The sequence below is a fragment of the Carassius auratus genome, chromosome 41 (assembly GCF_003368295.1).
Source record: "Carassius auratus strain Wakin chromosome 41, ASM336829v1, whole genome shotgun sequence".
Classification (NCBI taxonomy): Eukaryota; Metazoa; Chordata; class Actinopteri; order Cypriniformes; family Cyprinidae; genus Carassius; species Carassius auratus.
In genome coordinates this window covers 2229339-2252237 of record NC_039283.1, presented here as the reverse complement: position 1 = coordinate 2252237, position 22899 = coordinate 2229339, and the positions used below count along the sequence as shown (strand labels likewise).

General features: G+C 36.4%; 2 protein-coding genes across 9 annotated transcripts in view; one reads left to right on the top strand and one right to left on the bottom strand.

Annotated features, from left to right (window-relative positions):
- Positions 1 to 22899, bottom strand: part of LOC113059477 (collagen alpha-6(VI) chain-like) — a 1020620-nt gene that overhangs the window by 278189 nt on the left and 719532 nt on the right.
- LOC113059533 (chondroitin sulfate proteoglycan 5-like) overlaps positions 6152 to 22899 on the top strand; it is a 27607-nt gene continuing 10859 nt past the window's right edge. For 3 of the 8 annotated variants that reach the window (XM_026228081.1, XM_026228078.1, XM_026228075.1), the window contains exons 1-3: positions 6153 to 6694; positions 12665 to 13604; positions 22028 to 22216. In XM_026228081.1, the coding sequence (XP_026083866.1) occupies positions 6598 to 6694; positions 12665 to 13604; positions 22028 to 22216 (1226 nt within the window). In that variant the 5' untranslated portion in view covers positions 6153 to 6597. Of the gene's footprint in view, positions 6695 to 12664; positions 13605 to 22027; positions 22217 to 22899 lie in introns of all 8 variants that reach the window. The other 5 variants (XM_026228079.1, XM_026228077.1, XM_026228076.1 and 2 more) reach the window with 4 other exon arrangements.

The following is a 22899-nucleotide window of genomic DNA, read 5'->3' as shown; positions in this document are numbered from 1 at the left end:
CTATGCTAATGATGTCTGTATTTTGTTTCTATGTTTCGCCACGGGATTTACATCCCGTGGTAACTAGGATTTACACAAGCTCCAGTCTGGATCCAGAACACCTGAGAAGAGATGATGCTGACCCTCAGAGGACCTCAGATGATGCTAACCCTGAATCAACAAACAGAACTAACAATTATTGCTAAATGTGTGACTGAATCATATAATAACTTAATTAATAATATTGATAGTTCATCGTCTAGCTGACTACGTCTTGTATTATTATTATTATTTTTATTTTTTTTTCTAAAATCCTGTCAAATGTGCAGAAACAACTAGCTACTACTAAATATTGTAGAAACATAATTTTCTGTAAAGTTGCTTTGTAACGATTTGTTTTGTAAAAAGCGCTATACAAATAAACTTGAATTGAATTGAATTGAATTGAACTAGGAATGGAATAAGATGTGGGGTAGTATTAAGTAAATAAAAGTGATATTGCACAACTTTTTATTGAACCGTAAGGGAGAACATTCAACTGTTCATGAGTTAATTTTGCTTGGGAGAAGAAACATTTCTTGTGCCTGGCTGTCCTGGCGCAGACCAGTTCAAACTGTCCTTTGTAGTCTTCTGATATCTGATTTAGCTGAGCCAAACCAGACAGTTATTGAAGTGCATAGGACTCAATGAGGGTTGAGTTGAACTGTGTGAGCAGCTCCTGTGGCAGGTTAAACTTCCTCAGCTGACAAAGGAAGTACAGTATAGTCTCGTCTCTGTTGGGTGTTTTTGAGAGTGGAGTCTATGTGGAACTCCCACTTTAGGTCCAGAGAGATGGTGGTGCACAGGAACCTGAATGACTCCACTGCAGACACAGTGCTCTTCATGATGGTGAGTGAGGGGAGTGCCCGGGGTTTCTTCTGAAGTCCACTATCATCTCCACTGTTTAGAGTGTTTAGCTCCAGGTTGTTAAAACTGCTCCAGACAGCCAGCTGCTCAATCTCGCTTCTGTAGAGAGGGAGAAGAGCAGTGGGGAGAGCACACATCCCTGGGGGGCACCAGTGCTGATGGTGCTGCTGTTTGACTTGAATTTCCCCAGTCTCTCTAACTGTTGCCTGTCTGTCAGAAAGCTTGTGATCCATTGACAGATAGAGCTAGGAACAGAGAGCTAGGTTAGTTCTCTCTGGATGAGTGCTGGGATGATTGTATTGAAAGCCAAACTGAAGTCCATAAACAGGAACCCAGTTTGTCACTTTAACCTACAGACTAAAAACACAACCCAAGGCAGCAGTATAAAAGCAGCCCAATTACGTGGGAAAACCACAGACTTGGCAATACTGTTTGCAAAATGCGCTCTTGAAGGGTTGCCGTGTCAACTTATTATAAGTGATTCTTATTAAAGCATACATCTTTGGACTTGTTGATTGAGCATGGTTCATAAAGCAATCCTGTTTATAGAGTTATTAATATAGACAGGTGCAGGACACAATATTTTGGTATGTGCCTTATTTCCATGGTGGCACATTTGGATTTAAGTTTATTATTGGCCTGCTTGACCTTTTTTTTTTTTTTTTTTTTTTTTGCACGATCTGGGTATCCGAATGAATCAAGATGTACCTCTTCCCTTTGATTTCTTGCACCACAACTCTGATACTCATTTAAATATGTCATTAACAACTAGTTTAAGGTATTAACTATTTTTTTTAAAGTTAACTTTATTTTGGATCCCTCAGTTCTGGGCACATTATTGTACTTGGGGGAACTGTTTGTTCTTTTTATGATTAAATATGTTCCTTGTCTTGTTCCAATTGAAGGTACATCTATCATAACAGCACTATCAAGCTAAATAGATGAAAGGATTAATTATGATAGATATTTAACCTTAATATTTTTAATTGTCTGCCCAAGTCATTATTGTGTTATTATTATTTTATTATTGCATTACGGGTTAAGCATAGTAAAAAAAAAAAAAAAAAAAGCATAGTGTTTCTTTTTTGTTTTTGTTTTTTGAGGACATCTGTTTGTTTGTGTAGTGGTTACAGCTTTCAACAAGTCCAAGGACAAAGTGAACCACCTGATATTTTTGTGTCTAGTTGTGTGGTTGTGTGTTTTCTCAGTGGGGTGTTTTAGCTTTGAAAGAAGAAAAGGGATTGAAGGTGTAGTGCCAGCGGTGCTCATCAAGGGCCCTTGTTCTTCACTGCTTTTTCACTTCGCCCAGTCAATAAAGTATCATCAATTACAAATAGGCTGTTTGAGGCTTTCAGACCATCCTAAACTAAACATCTTCACCTATACATTAAAACCGAACACAATCCTACTATCTTTTTTTAAAAAAAAGAAAGAAAAAAGCAGCATTTTTTAGAACTGAATAAGGTTTAACAAACAAATCTCATCTGTGTTCAGCTTGATCAGTGCACTGCCCTTAACCTTTCACACAGATGTATAATCAGTATCATTCATATTTAATAGCCAATTCCTCTGTGACTATTTTTATACATAACCTTATTAATAATAGTGATTCCTCATGAGTCCAATAAAAGAAACCTATTCAACATTCATTCATAACCTGATCATCTGTGTATATTCAGCAGGAAAACAGATGCTGTTTTATGATTTTTTTCTCAGATGAAATCTGTCCTTCTGCCCCTTAATTTATAACTCAATAGCAAAACTCCAGCAACCGTCCAAACTAACCTAGCAGCCACCCAGAGTACCATAGCAACACCCTAGCAACCATCCAGAATACCTTAGCAATATTTCTAAGCCATATGAACTAATTTAAGCTTCCATTCTAATAATTCTTATTTATTAATGTGACATGTTACTTTATTTCCATCAAAATGTCAAGCTTTAAGCTTTAAAACTAATTTACACTCCAAACTATTTCAAACGGTCAAACTTTTGAAACTTTTAAAAACGTTTCAAACTTTATTCAAACTTAAAGCTTGTCTCAATTAACTTTTTTTTTCTAGTTCATTTTTAATAGGCAATTCCTTTGTGACTATATTTTAAATCCTATACATAATAATGGTAGTTTTCCTATGAGTCCAATAAAAGAAACTTTTTTATGTGTTTATATCATCTAATTTTTTTTTTTTTTTTCTGGGATGAAATTAACATTTTAACCCTTTAACTGTCACCCATATACAGTATGGGACGCCTACATTTACTTCACTATATTACAATTAAATCTAATCTAATCTTGACCAACTATATATCGTTGGAAAGGTCTAAGACTCCCAAATATATATTTTACCAATGTTTGTTGTTAAAAATTATGTAGGAAAAGTTATAGATTAATTTATGACAAGAGTGCACCCTCTTGCAAGAGTTTTGACCTATGTTTAAAAAAAAAAAAGACTTCTTTGTTGCGTTTTTCTCTGTCACATTTTACAATTCATCAGAAATTATATGTTGACTGAAAACTTAAAATCTCAAAATTCATCCTAAACGGTACATCAATATCAGTTACAAAATGTTTTCATTCATGAATTATAAAAATTTAAGTTTGGATCGTGCACTATAAATTCTATGTTCAAAAACGTGAGTAACAGTCTGATCAAAAGAGAAAGGAAATACTTTTATAATGTTACAGAAGATTTCTCTTTTAAATAAATGCTTTTCTTTTGAACTTTAGAATTATCATTGAATCCTTAAAAATGTATCCATGTTTCTACAAAAACATTCAGTTAAAATTAATTAATATTAAAACATTAATTTCTGAAGGATCGTGGGATGCCAACACAGGAATAAATTATATTTGAAAATATATTAAAATAGAAAAAAGTTCTAAATTGTAATAATACAATTATTCACAATATTACTAATGCAGCCTTGATGAGCATAGGAGACTTCAGTCACACTTTATTTTAAGGTCCAATTCTCGCTATAAACAATCCTTTAACTATGACTTTTGTCTCAAACTCCTAATTTATTGCTTATTAATAGTTAGTAAGGTAGTTTTTTAAGTTTAGGGTATTGGGTAGGATTATGTAGAATATGGTTATGCCGAATATGTGCTTTGCAAGCATAAATAAACAGCCAATATGTTAATAATAGACATGATAATATAAAGTAGTCAATGAGAATTGGTCCCTATAACTTAAGTGTTACTGAAACTTCTTTCCGAAACAATTTAAACTCCTACTTAGCTGTGTATTTTTACTGTTATATATCATTTTTGTATTCTTATGATAAATATAAAATGTATTACATTTAAAACCTAAACATTATATAATCTGTGTGCATGTGTGAATGTGTGTTTATATCATCTAAAATGTATCTATTTATTTATTTTACTTCAGAAGTGCAGTGCTATTAACAACAGAGAAAAAAGTATGCATGTTGCTTATTAAAGTTTAAAAGTGAGTCAATATCTACGACAGGTGTATGGAAAAGAGTGACCAGGGCATCAGAATTTCTGCTTTTTTCTTCCACTGGAGAAAGTCATATCTGGAATGACATGAGAGTGAGTAAGTGTTGTAATGGTGATGAAGAAGAATTGTGTCCCTTTAAACACAGTCCCTTTGAAGCTGAAACCTTTTGGCCAAAACCCAAATCTTGCACTCAGAGAGCAGTGTGGGAACCAGTAGGGGGAGAAGGAGGTGTAAGGAGAGGGTTAATGAGTCCATAGTGGGAGAATGTCAGTTATTATACTTTTTATGGACCATTATCAGTTAACATTGTGTTAAGAATAATTTATCATATATCATAAAGTGTTTTATATATTTGCATTTATTTTAGATATATTTATAATGTTTTTTGTTGCTGTCTCTGTATTACTATTGTAAAAACTCATTACAATAATGCCGTCCTGACAATTCAGTGACCAGAGGAAAATCATATATACTGTTAGAAATATGATTGCAGTGTTACAGTATAAGACCCCTTTAGATTCAGCAAGTGTAAAAAGAAAAAAGAAAAGCCCCCCGGTGGAACTTTCTGTTGATTTTAAAGTGTTTTTCTTGAGAAGAGTGACATAACTGACCAAATAATGTGATCTGGCATTGTCGCATGCTGAAATGAATTGTGATTATGTCCAATTCAAAGAAAACGACAGAACAATTTGTCACTGTACATTACAATAAGAACAAAACACACAGAGGAGCTTTTTTTCGTAAACATATTGAATAACTCCAGCGTTATCAAACTTGTGATAGCTGAATAGGTTTAGATGAAACTTTCTGTATTTGTAAAGTGATGGCATTATGGTTAATTTGTTCCATTATGTTACAGAAGAACAGTCTGGCAATCTATCACTTCTTGATGATACAATTAATGTTGTGTTCTTCTTCCTTTTTTGCTGATAGCATTAGTTATTTTTCTAAACAGAAGAGAGAAATTTCAACCTTGGGCAAAATGAGCTCTATTAACACACACACACATAAACCTCAAACCCAAGGCACTGGTAAACTAACCGTTGCTGGTCTCTTGTTTGGTGCTATGTTGAAGAATGCTGCCGACCCCCACCGACACCTCCAGCCGTCATGCATTCATCACCACAGCCAGAGGAGTGTATCGCATGCCTCCTGCCCCTCCTCTGCTTTATTGTCCCATTCTCCTCGCCTTAATCCATCAACCCAAAACCAATCTGGACCATATCACAGCCCTAGATAACACATGCATCTCCTCCAGCCTTTTATTTACTTTTAAATGGATTCAATTCATTACTGAAATCTGCATGTCCCTGCACCTATCTATCTATCTTTCTGTCTGTCTGTCTGTCTTTTTATCTATCTATCAAAAAAATGCTATTGTTATTATAGTTAAATTCTTTCATATCTAAAAATGTATTATTAAGTGGCTTAGTCTTTAATATTCAATCAGTTAAATAATAATTAGAATAATAATTGCATATGTAATTGTATATTTTGGATATATTTATAAATTATATAAATACATTTATGCATTTAGCAGACGCTTTTATCCAAAGCTACACACTTTTTTATAAAGCAAAAAAATAATAATAACATACATATTGTACATAAGTATTTTTTCTAATTTGAATATAATAAACAAAGCTTTGAATATATGAAAGACAAACAGCAAGATCCACATCGTTTCCAACTATCCAAGTTAAAACCCATTGGATGAGCAAAGCGCTTGAGCGCTTGTACAATGGAGGGCTGTGTTTGTGTCTGTCAGTAGTTGAACACTATAGAAAGGAGTAAGAACTTGGGGAGGGGTTAGGGAGAAGAGGGGGTGGGGAGACAGTGGGAGCCGAAATCATTTTCCCTCTCATACTGTGAGAACGCTTAGAATCGCTTCTCTCCAAGTGGACGCGCGTCGATTTGGATTCAGAACCCGATTGGTTCGGCCGTGCCCGCGCAGCGCCGTCCGTCCGTCCTCCCGCTTCTTAGCAAGATCACCGGCTTGCAATTTGTCTGTGGCAATGGGACCATAAAGGAACAAATTCCATCGCATTGGAAAAAATAGAAGTTAACAAATACGACCAGTGAAGACACCTCACAAAAGAAGTGGACATGGAGACGCGCAGAGGAGACACCATATAACAGATTGGACAAAACACATCTAGGATTTACTTCTCGTCTTGAACGCATTTTGTTTCCAAAGGGTTGTAGAATTTTTTCCTCTGCTAAAATTTCTTAGTTACACGCAAGTATGAACCGAGAAGAGATGAGGTCGTGTTTGAGATGCTGGAGCGTGCCGATGCTCTCTGTCCTTCTGCTTGTCTTCTTGACACCGCTGTTTGCACATGGTAAGATTTTTCACATGCATATAAAATCAGCTGATAGTTAAGACTCAGTAGCACGAACACGAGGAGGCATGACAGAACAGCATCACAAAATGAGAATGTCGGTCAGTAGTGCAGCTGCTGCTGGGTTTTGCTGTGGGTAAGTCATGACTGCGCGCCGGCTGCTGCTGCTGCTGCTGCTGATGATGATGATGATGAGGTGCCTGGACCAGCGCCGTGGAAATATAGGTTAAATGTCGAACTGGGAAATTTGGGACTTCGTCCAAAATGCACATCATTAAGTAAAAGTAAGGGACACCACAGAAAACATCTGCAAGCAATTTGCAACCATTCTGGATATTAATAATGACCTTAAATAATGTGCAAATTCCTCATTCCATATGGCTGTTTGATGCAGTCGTAGTAGTAGTGGTAGTAGTAAGTAGTGTAGAGTTACTGCGCTGTGATTACTCTACAGAGCAGCTGTTGTCACTATGGCAATGATGGAGGTTCACAAAGGCAGGATTAATGCGCGAAATAATTTATTCTCGGACATTCACGCTCGGCAAATCACACTGTTTATGTGTGTAGTTTGATTTTGCGCACGGAACAAGAATGTCTTTATAGTTGTCACGGTTAGCCACTTGGGTAATTCCAGAGATGGTGTCGTTCTCCTCCTTCTGAGATTGCCAAAGGATGGAGGACCAACCCATTGGGAGCAACGGTTTCCTTGAGCGGTGGTGTGTTTAAAATTCCGATAGATCACTGAGCATTAGGGATGATCTCATTAACGCGCGCTGTCCTTATATAAATAACTTGTTTAGAATTTAAATAAGCATGAAATCATTTAAAACCTATTGTATAATTCTACTGTCCATTGATGGTTAGAATGTCCACTGTCCACCTAGTTGGATGCTCAGTTTCGCCCAGCAGGATTGGGAAAATATAGTGTCTTCTTGAATCTGAAAATGGGAATATGAAAATAGATGACAATTGGGTTTTTTCTGACCTCTTTAACCTGATTCCCAAAGCTGCACTACATCAGCTTTACACCTTTGTTAAAGCTGCAGTGATGGCGGCCAGTGTGGTCTTGGTCTCATTCAGGTAAAAATGATGTCACTGGTGGCCATGCCCTTTGTTAGCTTCATGCATGAACCTGCTTTTGATTTTAGATCGGTTCACTTTCTCCCTTCCATGTAAATGGATTTAATTTTATTTTTTTCAATTGTGGTCTAAATGGTAATGTGGGTAGATCAAGAGTGGCTCTGGCCATCATAGACAGCCTTTTCCAATCCATTAGGTCATTACTGGCGTGGTGTAACCTGCAGGAAAATTTGATTTGTACCAGTAACTGATTTGATCATGTATTTGCTTTCAATGCTCTAATCTGTATTTGCTGAATCGCCTTCTTATTGTCTCAAGAGTCCAGTGGAGACACTTGCCATTTTCTGTGCAGAGAGATTCTGCTGCTGGCAGAGGAAAAAAAGGTGTTGCCTGCCACATCTTTCCGATCGGACCATAATGCTTAGTCTGTATCATGCATGTATCATGTTCTTTTATTATGTAAAATAACTGCTCTGGTGTCAACTAATGTAAATCTTAGTTTTGTTTTTCATATAATTTTAATACCTTTTTTTTTATTAAATGACCCATGCATGATTAATAGTAGTTTTATCAATATGTATGTGCCACCTGTTACTGTTCATCAATCCAAAGCATTGAACACTGGATTCCCAATTCCCTTGAGATTTAGAGGAAGATATCAAGATGCATTAAACCCTCACTCGATCGAGGTAATGATGTTTGCTGTATGCAATCATATTTATCACTCCCTTCAAATGGAATCCATCATTCTGAATCTAGGCTATCATTCCCAAATGAGCAAGATGTGCAGTTTAAGTTAAAATTTCAATGCAGTACGTGTTCTTTGTTTCAGGAGTATGATGTCATCTATATAGCTTCTTAAATTACAGGTTGCAGTTAAGTATTAAGTCTTCTTGTGAAAAATAGTAAAAAAAAATAATTTTTGAATATATAGCTTTTCGGCTGGATTTTGTTGCAACTTGCATGTTTTGGATGGCTTTAGGTGAGCTTAATCAGATTTGCATTCATTCACAATCTTTTGCTGCCAAAGAAAGTCACTGCAGTCCGTTTTCAGAGTAAGAACATGAGGAGGACAAATAACATTATCGCCATTATTGGTGATAGGATTCATTTGTTTTAATTGACTGGGTCTTCATTGCCTTTTAATTAATGAATGAAATGCAATTAGAGTAAAGGGAGAGAATTATAAAGATGTGCTGTGTTGATGTGGTTTGCTGCCATTTTGTTTCATCAGAAACTGATCACCCCACCCCTAATGTATCTATCATGTAGTGTCAAATATTATTATTAATTTGCCGATGGTTTTTCACACAGCACATTTGAGCTCCATCGTTGCATTCACTCTGCACAGTGAAGGAAAGCTGGTTCCCATGGCAACACATCCCTCCTCCATCCAACCACCTGTTGAGGGTAGAAATGAAACGATTTATGCAACGGGAGGTGGAGAGACGTCCAGTGGCAGCTGTCTGATTATGTCTCAAGGTCAAAAGATCTGAGTGTTAATACCTCTGCAGAATTAGTCAAGGTTAAATATTCCATGGAGGGATGGAATCCTGTGTTTTTATAAACTATGGAATTTCTGAAAAGCCTATTGAATAGAGAAATTTTTTGTGTTGACAAAACCGATGAGTTTCTTTTTTTTCCTGAACGTTTTCCACCCCATTGCATCAATTTGCTCCCTATCTGTTATTAATTTTTTGCATATATTATTTTTTTGCAAAGTTCTGGAGGTATGCCGTTATAAAGGCTCTACATAAATTTTCCACATTTTATTGTTAATATTCCATTTTATTCTTGGAAAAAAAAGATATGCCTAACCACCACTTTCCATGATCCAGTAAATTGATGGATAAAATTGATCTTGATGGTCCAGCACTAATTTTTTATTAGAAATAAGTTGACTTTAAACAACAGACCTATTGTAAGATATGATCATGATAGAAGATGACAGAAAAACGTTGAATGAAGCTGTTGGGTCCATGGTTGTACCTCCCACAGTTTTTGCTCGGGCAGCCTGCCATCAGAAAACCATCTGAGGTACAGACAAGCTGTCATTGCTCTTTACTGTCCTCCCTTCAGTGTCTACAGACCTGCACAAACAACGAGCTTGGCATCTCCCCAAAGTCATGCAACTAAGATCCCATGGCCATTATTCCTCCCAGCCTGGCCACCAAACAAGCGGCAAACCCCAAATTACCTCCTCCCCTCTGGGCTGCATTGGAGTGCCTGGTAGAAAAGGGGTAACTGAGTATTATGTAACAAGATTTGGCCATCTGAGAGAAAAGGGGAAACACAAGGACCTTTTTGTGTCAGCTTTGCCTGGGGCCCCCGTTTCCTCGCTTCTGTACTGCGTCCCGTCTGGGAGAAGCATAGTATGGCAGGAGATCTTTGATAATGCCGTGGTTGACCCAGATCTGACCCAGATCTGGCTATGTAACCCACAAAATCTGCAAAACCAGCATTCCAGCTGGTGTCAAAAGTTCTTACTTCTACGAAACAAATTCTTAACTGTTTTACCCACTCGACATATTCTGTTACAGGAAAAGGAGATACCTAAAAGCATATCTGAAAATCCTGTTCCTGATTAGGTTAGCGTCAAGTATCCATGACACGCGTTTGCGATTGAAGGATGCTGTGCATTAACTGTCCTCGCTTATCAAATTCAGATCTTCCACACCACAGTTTGTTTATTGTTTTTTTTTATCCCAAATTTAATCACTGGCTGCTCTATACATGAGTCACTCTAAAACACCATTATACAATTAAGCAGATACACTAAACTACAAATATGATTTTGCTATACTTAAATGAGAGCTGAATTACTTTGCATTGGCTGTGTTAATGGTGCAAAACACTTTCTTTGAACGTACAGTAGAGATCATGAATTTTATTACACATCTGATTTATATTTAGATTGTTCATGTCTTCCTGTATAAATCATTATATTTCGTACTAAAATAAACGTAGGATTAATTTTTTATGCTGTGCACTTAAGCTAAAGATATTTGTCTACATAGTGTTTTCATAGTAGTACCTTTAGTTTTTCAAATCAGTTTTTTTCAGATTCAATTTCAAATCAAATTTCTGAAGGATCATGTGACACTGAAGACTAGAGTTATGGGAGATGAAAATTCAGATCTGCCATCACAGTAGTAAATGACATTTTAAAATATAATAAAGTAGAAAACAGTTATTATAAACTGAAAAAACTATTTGACAATTATTATTTGTATTTTTTTTTTTTACAATTACAACAAGGTCTCTAAATATCCAATTTCATGTGCTTTTCTGTTCTAAACATACAAAGTTTGAATTATGTTTCCTCTTTGTTGTTTAGTGTTTGGTGTTTATGCCTGAATATTGATTTGACATCTGTGCTTAAAAGGCATGTTAATCTTGCACGAATGCAGAGACTAATGTTACCACAAAGGAGCTGTATCAAATTCATCTTATTATCTTTCATAGGGATCCACGCTCACTAATAAAATCCAGACCATGCACATCTGGCCATTTTTGGAACACAATTTTTTTTTCTGGGGAGCATCTCTGTGCCGAAGACCTTAGTCTCTACTGTCACACGTTATATTTCTCTGACTATACTCAGTTTATTTCTTTATTAGTAACTGGATTTAAAAGAAAAACACAGATGCTCTTGGAACAAAAATGTCCTGGCCTTACAGATGTAAATAAACTTTTCATTGCTAGAGAGGTCAGATAATGGCAAAGGAGAATCAATACAAATCAGCCATCTTTGGAAACAAGGGTCTTAAAGAAAGATAGACTGGCATGTAAGTTTGCTTGGACTTTTACTCTTTACAATAGACAATAGATCACAGATCCTCTGTGTTTTAAAACACACTGTTAGCTGCATGAGCCCAAATACTTGTTCACAAAATACACTATTGCCGTTCCAGAAATGCACACAATTTCCTGTGTCGTGGAAGACGCAACATATTTTTGAGCTTTTAGTCCACAGCTGCAGAATCTCTATTCATATCAATATTTCCCAGTGACTAAATGTCAAGTTCTGAAACCATATAAAATAATTTAATCATAATGAATCGCACTTAAAGCTGTATTGAGGTCTGTGGGACTGTTGGACAATGAGAAAAGAAGGCCTGCTTCCTTACTATATTAGTTTGGAAAGAGATGACCATACTTTTGGCTGACCATTACTTCACTGGCAGTATCCATGCTTTATGCAGATATGGTGTGTGTCTCTTCAGCTAGTTTTTGCTCCTCCGGGAGCCACTATGAATCTAGTCATAATCCCTAATCCTGTCTTTGAGAACCATATACATTAGTAAAATAATTGCACCTAATCTCAAGGCTTGTTAAAGAAGATTTTTAAAGGTGCTATATGTAAGTTTTGGACTCTACTAAAGGTATAAATAAAATAAAAATACCATAATATGTTTGCAGATATTTAAGAAACTAAGTTAACATAATTGTTTATCTGAAAAACAATGCTACAGTCAGCTATTCTCCTTTGAAAATGCGTTCCAGGCTGGAATGTCAGTCTTTGTTTTGGTTTGTGAAACCGCCCTCTGCCAGTTTACCCAATTTTATTTTGGCAGAAAACAGCGTATTTAATTTCATTCTTCGTCAAGTGCGCTCGTTCTTGTTGGTGTCTGCGTGTGTGTCAAATCTGAGGAGGAAGGGCTGGGTGAAAAAAACCCTCTCCAATATTTTGAATTTAGACTGCAATACCTAGTTCAACCAGTGTCAATCCTGCATACAGCATCTTTAAAGCCACTGAAAAACCTACCACTGAGAAGGAAATAGCAAATAAATTAAGTTACCAAAAGAGTTACCAGTGGCTTTTTGAATGAATGCAAGTTTTCATTGATTCGTTGAGTTCTCCTAACTGTAATATCCTCCTTTCAACAGGTAACTCTGTGGTGGGAAATGAAACTGAAGTACATAGTGCTGTTAATGTGACCTCCTTGTCTACCGGGGATAAGAAGGAGAAGATAGAGGAGGTGTCACATTTCACCAACTTGTCCAACTCCTTAGACCTCACTCGCACCGGACAAAAGTTTAGAGATGAAGAAGCAGGCAGTGGCTTGCTGGAAGAGGCCTCCTCGCCAACCCCTGGAACTCCAACTTCCAGTGAGGGAGCCACAACTACTGTGGCAAGCCCAGATAACAACTTCGGCTCTGCAGAAAATGAACTCTTGCCTGTCGATACCTCCTTCGCGAAGGAGCATGTTACCTCCATCAAGGATGAAGAAGAACAGAAAACAGAAGAGGAAGAGGAAGTGAGACAGCAAGTGTCTACACTGTCATCCTGGCAGGATGCTAAAGGAGACATAGAGACCACTGTGTTTGACCTCGACCATGAGACCTCTCCCACAACCCCATCCCCAACTCATTCCCCTTCCCCGCCTGACGTCACTGTAGATTTCTTCGACTCTGGATCCCACCGCAAGAACCTTGGCCGACCGACTCTTTCCCCCCATGAGCTTCAGGGCCGTGACCCCACCTCCTGGTCCATGCCCGAGAACTATGACTACACGACCCCCTATGATGACGGTGTGCCTCCCACTGCTGATGATTACCCCTACAGCAGCACTACTGACTCTTACGATGATGACATCTCCACTACTCGATTGCCCTCAAACACCGTTTTCAAGTTCCCCAAAGGAGCCACTGTGGTCGAAGGCCCTCAGGCTCCCCCCGGTGTGGTCGACCCAGTCAGTGGCTCAGAGTGTCGTCAGGGCTTTGTCCGCACCAATGGCTCCTGCAAGTCCCCATGTGACCTGCAGCCCAACTACTGCCTTAATGGGGGCCAGTGCTACGTTATGGAAGGAACCCAAATGTTCTGCAGGTAAGCACTTAGAAGATAAAGGTTATGCACTTTGGCAAGAATTGCTATAAAATGTGCTGTATGTAATTTTCTGACTGTACTAAAAACCATAAAAATACCATAATATTTTTATAAATATTTAGGAAACATGGTAAGTTCACTTAAAATGCTACAGCCAGTTATTCTATTTTGAAATGTGCTTTCCATATCAGAATGTCTGTTTTGTTTTGGTCTGCATGATTCCGCTCACTGCCAATTTACCAAATATTATTTCGACACCCCGGGTTGCTAGTTGGTGGACAAAACGACATATTGCAGCCATGGAAGCCTGAAAACAAACTGGCTCATAGATTGCTGATTCTACCCAACCTAAAAAACCTCAGCGTCCATTTAATGATTACGTTCACACCAGAGGCCAACCTTACCAGAGTTCGCGTGAACCATATCCCAGACAACCCTTTTTTTGGGCGGACTCAGGTATGTTTCGCAGGGGGGTACCCGAGATCAGAACACAGCATTCACATTAACCAAACGCTGACGTCGGTCAGGTATAGATTTACATTGAAATTCTCAAGCCATATCTAGCAACCAGTGCTCCTGTGACCACTTTGCAATCATCCAGAACACCCTAGCAACTACATAGCAAACATTCAGAGGACCTTAGCAGCAGGGTTATGTGCCATTCAGAATTGAATTGAGAATGCCATTCCGATTCAACTCCCTGTGGGATGTGGTCAATTCCATTCAAATTCACAAATTAAAGGGGAGCCAATCTGAATTCTGACATCCTAGTATGATGATGGCAGCTTTTGCATAATCAGACACCACTGGCCTTTTCTTTGGGAATTGTAGTAATGTAGTTATAAATTTTAAAAAACAAAACCGAGGGAACCCCCTAGAAGATCAACTCTCCTTGTGGCACATTTGGTCATGAGGGGAACTAAGGACTCGCACAAGGACAGGCCGAGTGCTGTGGAGCAGAAAGTACCACATGTTTTCCCAGATTCTTTATGAGGAAAGTTTATTAGGAAACTTCCCTCTCCCTGCCAGATTATTTTGAGCACAACTGTTTTTGCCCAAACATGTGACCCACATTTACAATAGTATAGGCACACAAATGTATGTTATGAAACCTGCTTTGTTTTCCTCTGTCTTGCCTACAACTCTATCTTTTGCTAGAAAAATATTAAGAAGTCCAATTTTAAAAAAATGACAATAACTTTGGGTTGTTAACTTTACTATCACTACAAATACATTTACCATGAAAACAAACGCAGGGCCGGTGACTGCCGCTATAAAGAGGTCATCATGAGGATTATGTTTAAGCTGAAAATAAGTATGAAGAGATATGAAATTCAGCTTGTTCAAGGGTAGATTAGGTCAAAACAGGGGCGGATGCTTGAGAGCTAAACTCACTGCTTCCTGAAAAGCAACTATCAGATTTTTTATATAAAAGTCACATACTGATGATATTTTGGGGTTTTATTGGGGTATTCCAAGGATAAATTACAATCTCATGATTGCTCTCAATACTGCAGAAATGTAAAATTTAGTGCAATTTTCCCTCCACAATGTCTTCCTGTCATCCAGAGGTCATAATTCATGCCGTGATTAAGATCTGAAACAATCCCCTTCTGGCCAGTGCCCATTAACAACTTATTTATGGTGATAAATCTCTCTCCCCTCCCTCTTCTTGGATTTGATGACCCTGACTGCAACCCCAACCTTTACATCAGCTAAGAGGTCATGGTTAGCAGTTAGATTAAATCTCAGATGTACTTACACTGATTCTGATGTATTCCATTTCTAGAGGAACATTTTATTGCTCAGAGGTTGGTCTTTCATAGCTCTTGAGAGTTATATGTATAAGATGGTTTATATGAAGTATGTGATAAGTATAGAGCTATATCCATGAGTAAATATATATATATATATATATATATATATATATATATATATATATAAATCTGGATAGAATAGATCATTTGATTTTGTGAGAATTTGATAAACATTTAAGTACACTCTTAAAATTAAAAAGTTCCATTTTTTTCATAGATTGCAAAGTATAACCATTTTTGGTTCCCCAAAGAACATTTTGGTGAACATAACTTACTTCTTCTTCTTCTTTTTCTTTTTTTTTGGTGAGAAGAACATTTTAAAAAGAGCCTTTCTGGAATATAAAGTTTCTGTGAATGTTAAAGGTTCTTCATGGAACCATAGATGCCAAAAAAGAACCTTTATTTTTAAGAGTGTACATATTGAAACCTGTGGTTTTTGATTGATGATTGAGCACAGTTTGAGGCATTGTTGAGATCTATTTCTATGGATCAGGAAAAATAGATCTCCATTTGCTCTCCATTTAATCCCGTTCCTGTTTAGGGGAATCAATTGTCCGTCTGCCATGTGTGCTAGATTAAAAATCTTTTTTCTCTCCCTTTCCCCCCTAAAATCATAACGTTGTAACATGATATGAGCAGTCTGTGCTCATAGTAAATGATCTTGCTGAAAACTTACTCCCAGATACTCCTCTCACCTAGTCATCATAATTACCAGAGTAATAGATTACATCTTCAGTCACTCTGAATTACAGCATCTGCTAAATGCCTTCAAATGTGATTCCTCCCCATGCTCATGTACTTGCACTGTAAACAGACACATTCCCTACCAGTAACCCCCCCTTTGGGACCGGTTACCCTTACTGACTCCCCAAAACAGGCCTAGTCAAAGTGGGTCAGTGGAGCTTTGGGCAGCTGTGTGCCATGTTGGCTTTGTTTATATGAGGCTCGTCTGAACACACTGATTTATTCACCACTGTAGTCTTATTAGAGGATGAATGTTAATGGCTCAGACATCTTTTCAGCGCTCCGTCATTTCCCCTACATTGCGCATGCACCTATCTTTTAGTGATCTGACGAGAGCTCTCTATAAGTATGTGCAGACATATGACAGCTGGGCTTTCATTTCAGTTACAAAACATGTTTTTAGCTGTGCTTTGAGTCCGTGAAACTTTGTCAACATCCCAGAGGATCAATTCAGCATATTAGAAGGATTTCTGAAGGATCATGTGACACCGAAGGCTAATGGCTAAAATTCAGCTTTGATATCACAGGAAAAAATTACAATAATACAATTAATTGATTGAATATATATGTTTTAACAGAACTAAACCAAAAACAGTGAAAGTTGTAATATTTAACAATATTAGGTGTATACTGTATTTTTTATCAATTAAATACAGCCGTGGTGAATGACAATTAAAAAGAACAATTAATCAATAGCCCTAAACAAAAACTTAAGAACAGTACAGTATTGCATATATTAAGTATTAACTTTATCTCAGATGTTTCTTCTAAAATAAAAATATAAATAAATTAAAAGATTGTTCAAAGACGCAATACATCACATTTTTAGTTTGTAATAAAGTTTTCCAGCCTTTGGGTAAGTGCACAGACAAGCTGCAATGAGCCAATCAAGTTTTGAAAGTGTAAGACGGAGGAAGTAGGAAGTGCAAGTCAAAAAATGCCGCCTACATCTCCTCAACTGTCTCATTCATATTTTTAAGATCTTTTCTATTTACTTTTTTTTTTGCTGTCTAGAATAAACAACTGAGATGTTAAAGATATTTCACATGTGATTTTCCTTCCCATGGGGTGTTAGTCATCCACAGGAGGACACGGAAAACAAATTGAGAGAGTTCAGAGAGATATGTGTAGTTTAGAGAAAGTGTGAGTCAGACTTCTGCTCAGTGTGCCAGTATGGAAACAGATTAAGCAAGTCAGGCTCCACAAAAATTGTGTTTTTGGTTGAGTTTATGAAATATTCAAGCTAAATCTATTTACTGTTTGCATCAGTTTTTCTCATCACATTTTGTGTCTGAAAAGTTTGTTCTTGTCTGATTCAAACCTCCCATGCTAGGCACAGAGGACATGTAGACTTTAATGTTTTTAGAAAACATGACTTTACAGTTTACAGTGTTGGGGATACTACTTATTATTAAAATAACAGTTTACATTTTACAATTATACAAGTAATCAAACAGCTGAGAGGTATACTGTATGCAGATAAAGTTGGACATCCTTTATATAAACAGCTGGGCTATAATTTAGTTGTTTTGCTACAAAAAAAAAAAAAAAAAATCAGGCAGTTTATATCCAGGTTTTAATATATCACTGAGCAATAATATAGTTTCAGTTTTATGATTATACAACAATCGAGCAGTTGAGATTTTCTATATATGGTTAATGGTATACTTGTATAAATCGCTATGAATTTGTTAATTTGAGTTATTAATTCATGTCTGTGGAAAATTTGAAATCAAGAGTGATTTGGATTTTCCAGCCAAGTCTCAACAGAAAAATATTTTAAAAGGTGATTTTGTGTTATTTATTGTTTTGAATAGAATGAAACCGTATGATTTTTAGAAACCTAAACATCTGTGTCACTGGGGTGCAAGCAGATTGTACTAAAAGTATGATTATATTTTTTTAAGCTACTACTAAATATTGTAGAAACTTAATTTTCTGTAAAGTTGCTTTGCAGTGATTTGTATCATAAAGAGCACTATACAAATAAACTTGAATTGAATTGAATATACAAATTAGCCACCAATTCACAAAAACATAAAATAGTTATGAATTACCATGAGATTATGTTGTCTGTTTAAAGGTACAACTAGATCCGCCTGTCTTAAATTTTCATTGATTATAAGAACTTCGTTTGCATCTCTTTCAATGATTTTGTAGCAGTTTATAACACAAAATATGTGTAACCACCCTTATGTATATTTATTACAACAAAGAACGTGTCTTGACAATTTTATCACAACTTATAGGCAAAACTATCTGTATTTGTTGTTCTTGAAAGATGAAGAAATAGCAGAGCAGGGACAAAGAGAGAATTGGTGAAATGGAGGGGAACAAAAGGAGGTTTGGTCTTAAGAGAGATATTAGTGATGGAGTAACATCTGTTTCATCTACTGCTTGCTACTGCTCAGCTGGGGATGTTTGGCATTCATCCATCTCAGCACTCCATGCAACACAAACATGTACACACAAACACAGTCTTAGCCGGACCATCTGTCCACGACAGCTTCATAAAATGCCCATATTTATACACCGAGATTAACCCTCATCTAGTTTAGACCAACACGCAATTGCGAATTATAAATTCCAATATGGAAAAAGTAACTATTTTCTTACAATTGCTAGTTTAGAACTCGCAATTCTGACATTATAACTCACACTTGTGACTCTATATCACACAAATCTTACTTTATAACTCTATAAGTCTGAATTGTGTGATGAAACATCACAATTACCTTTTTAAAAAGATATATATTTAGTGGGGGAAACGGGCTTCCATCGTTATCTGGTGTTATGTGTGGAAAATCTGAAATCAAGAGTTAACTGGGGTTCATAAAACCGATCTCACAGGAAAACATAATTTAATACGAACTATTTTTAAGGTGGTAATTTCGTATAAATACACATGATGAGAAGTGCATGAAAAAATGTATGATTTTTCTAAGATATAAGATATAAATAAAAGAAATATTATTGGAGCTAAAGCCACAGAAAAAAGAAACTCACACCATGAGATTGAATAAATGATGACAGAATATTCAATTTTGGGTGCACTATGCCTTTAAGTATCCTGGTGGCTTGTGTTTTGTAATCTGGTCTGTGAATCAAACACAAACTCACTGAACCTATCAGTTGCACTTAGCCTGTCAGTTGCAGTTGCTTTTATTTAGCTTTATTTCACATAATTTTAATATCGGTTAAATAGGTTCGTTGCTGTAGGCTCTGTTTGAGACGACAGCTTACATGAGATGAATATGATTGATTGCATAACATTTTTGACTACTGACGCAGTCCCAAGGTTTTGCAGCTAGAAACATGAGAGAGAGGGAGAGAGAGAGAGAGAGAGGAGATAAACACGAACAGAAGATTGTAAGAAAGAAAGGAAGATCTTGACTAAAAGCCCCGAGAACTGGGTTGGGTTGGAAAACAGGCAAGAGGACGGGTGTAGAATGTAATTTAGATAGCATGCAAAGTTTTACAGAAGAAACATGATTAAGAGAGTGTTGAGACCTGGGAGGGTGGATGAGAAACAGCTGAGGGGCTGAATTACAGCTGACTGTAAGGAAGCATTTAAATGCCCGCTCACATCAATGCTCCCGTCACCTCTCCCTCCTGGGATTGAATGCCCTCAGTGGCGCTGTGCCAACCCTGTTCTTCATCTCGCTCTGGGTTGGCGCAGGCAAAAGGGGCATACAGGATGCTTTAGTGAAAAGGAGTGAAACCTCAGACCCCCCTCCCGTGACCACCATGATTGTGAATGAAGATGACTTCCATGCATTATAGATATTTACATTTGAGTGTGTGCATATGTGGATGTGGTTGAGAGAGAGAAAAGAGCCCAGGGCTGCAGTCTTTGCAGATCATTTGTTTCTGATTTCTCGCAAATGTTTCAGTTATCATCAGATTTGTGTTTTATTATACATGTGTTTTATTTCAGTGAGGTTCTTGCCTTCTGCTATTTGTAGCTGTCTTTCCCACGATTATCTGATTGATGACCCCACACTGAAGTTCTGTATATTACTTGCACAAGGTGCAGTTCACACTTAACATGATTTGCCCAACTAGGACTTGTTCATGAAATCAGATTTTCAGACTTTTAATAAATAATTGATACATTTTATAGTACTTATTATGTAATTAAAATATTCTATAATTTATAATAGAAAATAATATATAATAATTTAGTTTAATATTCAAAATATTATAGATTATAAATAGTTAAATTATTAGTATTATTTATCATTTCTAACATTTCATATACATATATAATGTATTTGTGTATGTGTGTATATATATGTATATATATATATATATATATATATATATATATATATATATATATATATATGCATGTTACAATATTCTAAATTACATTATAAAATTTCTTATGTGCGTATATGTAAAAATGCTTACATTTTCTAATATAAAAATAATTTTTAAATATTTAAAAAGTTTTCAACAATATTTATTATAGATGCATGTTAAAATATTATTTTAATAATTATAATAAGTTATATTATTAAAATTATATATATATAATACAAATCATTACAAAGCGACTTTACAGAAAATTATGTTTCTACAATATTTAGTGGTAGCTTGTAAGTGGTGACTGTCAGTTTGTGCACGTATGACAGGAGTTTTGAGAAAAATTAATGCAAGACGTGGTCCGCAAGCCAATGAACATTATTAACAGCAATTATTATATGATGCAGTCACACTTGTAGACATATTCTGTATATATATATATATATATATATATATATATATATATATATATATATATATATATATATATATATATTAGAAAACATTAACTATGTGTTTTTTATATAATATATAAATTATAAAATATTCTATTTATTTATTAATACATCAGATTTCAACCTTCAATCTGCACTTTTTATGTTGTTTACTGGTCTGTCCTCAATCATGTTTGTTATGTGTACAAAATGGAGGAGGGAGAGTTTAGGGAACTGATGGAGAGGATGCAGATGCCCATGTGCTTTAGTTCCTGACAAAACCCAGATGCAAACCCCTGCGTTCTGCAGCCTTTTTTGGAAGCAGAATTTCATACACACTTAACATAATATTGTGACATTGGATTGCCATATTGGATTTTCAAGGCAAATGTCACAAGAGTTTTAAAATGGCAAATCCTGACAGTCTTCGAAGTTAGTTCACTGACTTTACTTCTGGGACAAGTTCTAAAGTTCTAAACTGGTGTTTAATCCAGTCTAATGCAGTATAGAAGAAACTTACGGTAAGATAAAGGCAGTGAACTTGTCATCCACCCAGCTGTCTGCTAAAATGAATGGTAAAAATGCTGAAGGCAGTGAATTTTAACTCACCCTTGGTGTATGAGATGCACTGAGCCCCCATGAATAATTCATGTGGAACCAGAGACTACATAAAGAAGCAAAGCCAGTAAGGATTCAAATAGTGTGTCTTAATGTGGTGTGGCTCATTTAGAAAATGTTGGTGTGATATTGTCTGGTAAATGAATCTCAATAAAGCGGTGCTCCAGGTTGTTTTCATTGGAGAAAAGGTGGAAACATTGGCTCTGCGCTGGTCCCTAAAACCTTGAACTAGGGAGTGCTAATATCAGGCCAATGGAAGGGATATGAGTAACGTTTTCTGAACAGCAACTGAGACCAAACCTGTTTACATTGGAAATACCAGATATGGCCATGCAACACACATTCAGTTGATGTTCCTGTGTATTTCATTATTTCTTTATTTAAATGGATTGTTATGAATTTTATTCATTGTATAATGAAATACCTTCTTACCATTTCAACAAATTCTGCTACTGGTTTGGTGGAAAAGGCTTACATACATTTTCCTTTCTTTGTCTTGCAGGTGCAACATCCAGGACTACATGTGGCACAAGGGTGCCCGCTGCGAGTCAGTCATCACGGAGTTCCAGGTGATGTGCATCACCATCGGGAGCTCCTCTCTCATGGTGCTCCTGCTCTTCATGATCGTCGTTTGCTTTGCCAAGAAGCTGCATGTGCTCAAGACCGAGAATAACAAGTTGCGCAAGCGCAGGTGAGACTCTGGCCTGAGTGGTACTGAATAAATAGCAACAGTTTAGTCTTATGATTTCCTCAGGCATATACCAGTACACCGTAAAAATAGTTATGATTTATGTTTTTAAAACTTGCAGAAAAAAAAAAAAAGTTCTGTCAGCATTTATTCATCCTCAAGTTGTTTGTTGTTCCAAAACTGTATGAATGCCTTTCTTCTGATGAAGAATATATTTTAAAGAATGCTGGTAAACACGCAAGTTGCTGGTAGCCATTGACTTCCATAGTATGGGAAACAGTTTGGAACGACATGAGGTTGATTAAATGATGACAGAATTAACATTTTTGTAATTAACTGTCCCTTTAAACCTTTAAACTTTTATTTGCATTTTTACAACAAGGTAAATAAATAAATAAATCAATAAAGCTTTAACTGAGAGAAACAACATAACAGTGCATAATTTTGTAAAAAAAATATTTATATATATTTTTTTATATATATTTTTATAAAACATATATTTTTTTTATCTGCCGCATTTTTAATTCCCTGAAAAGTGTTAGTTTTACGATAGCAAAGCTGCTAATTGGATGCTGCAGAGACCAAATAAAGCAGTGAGTGGATGGCATGCTAATGCTTAGCATACTATGCTAGCAATGGGCAGACTGCATGATGTCACGGAAGCTACAGCTGAAAATAGGGCAGTG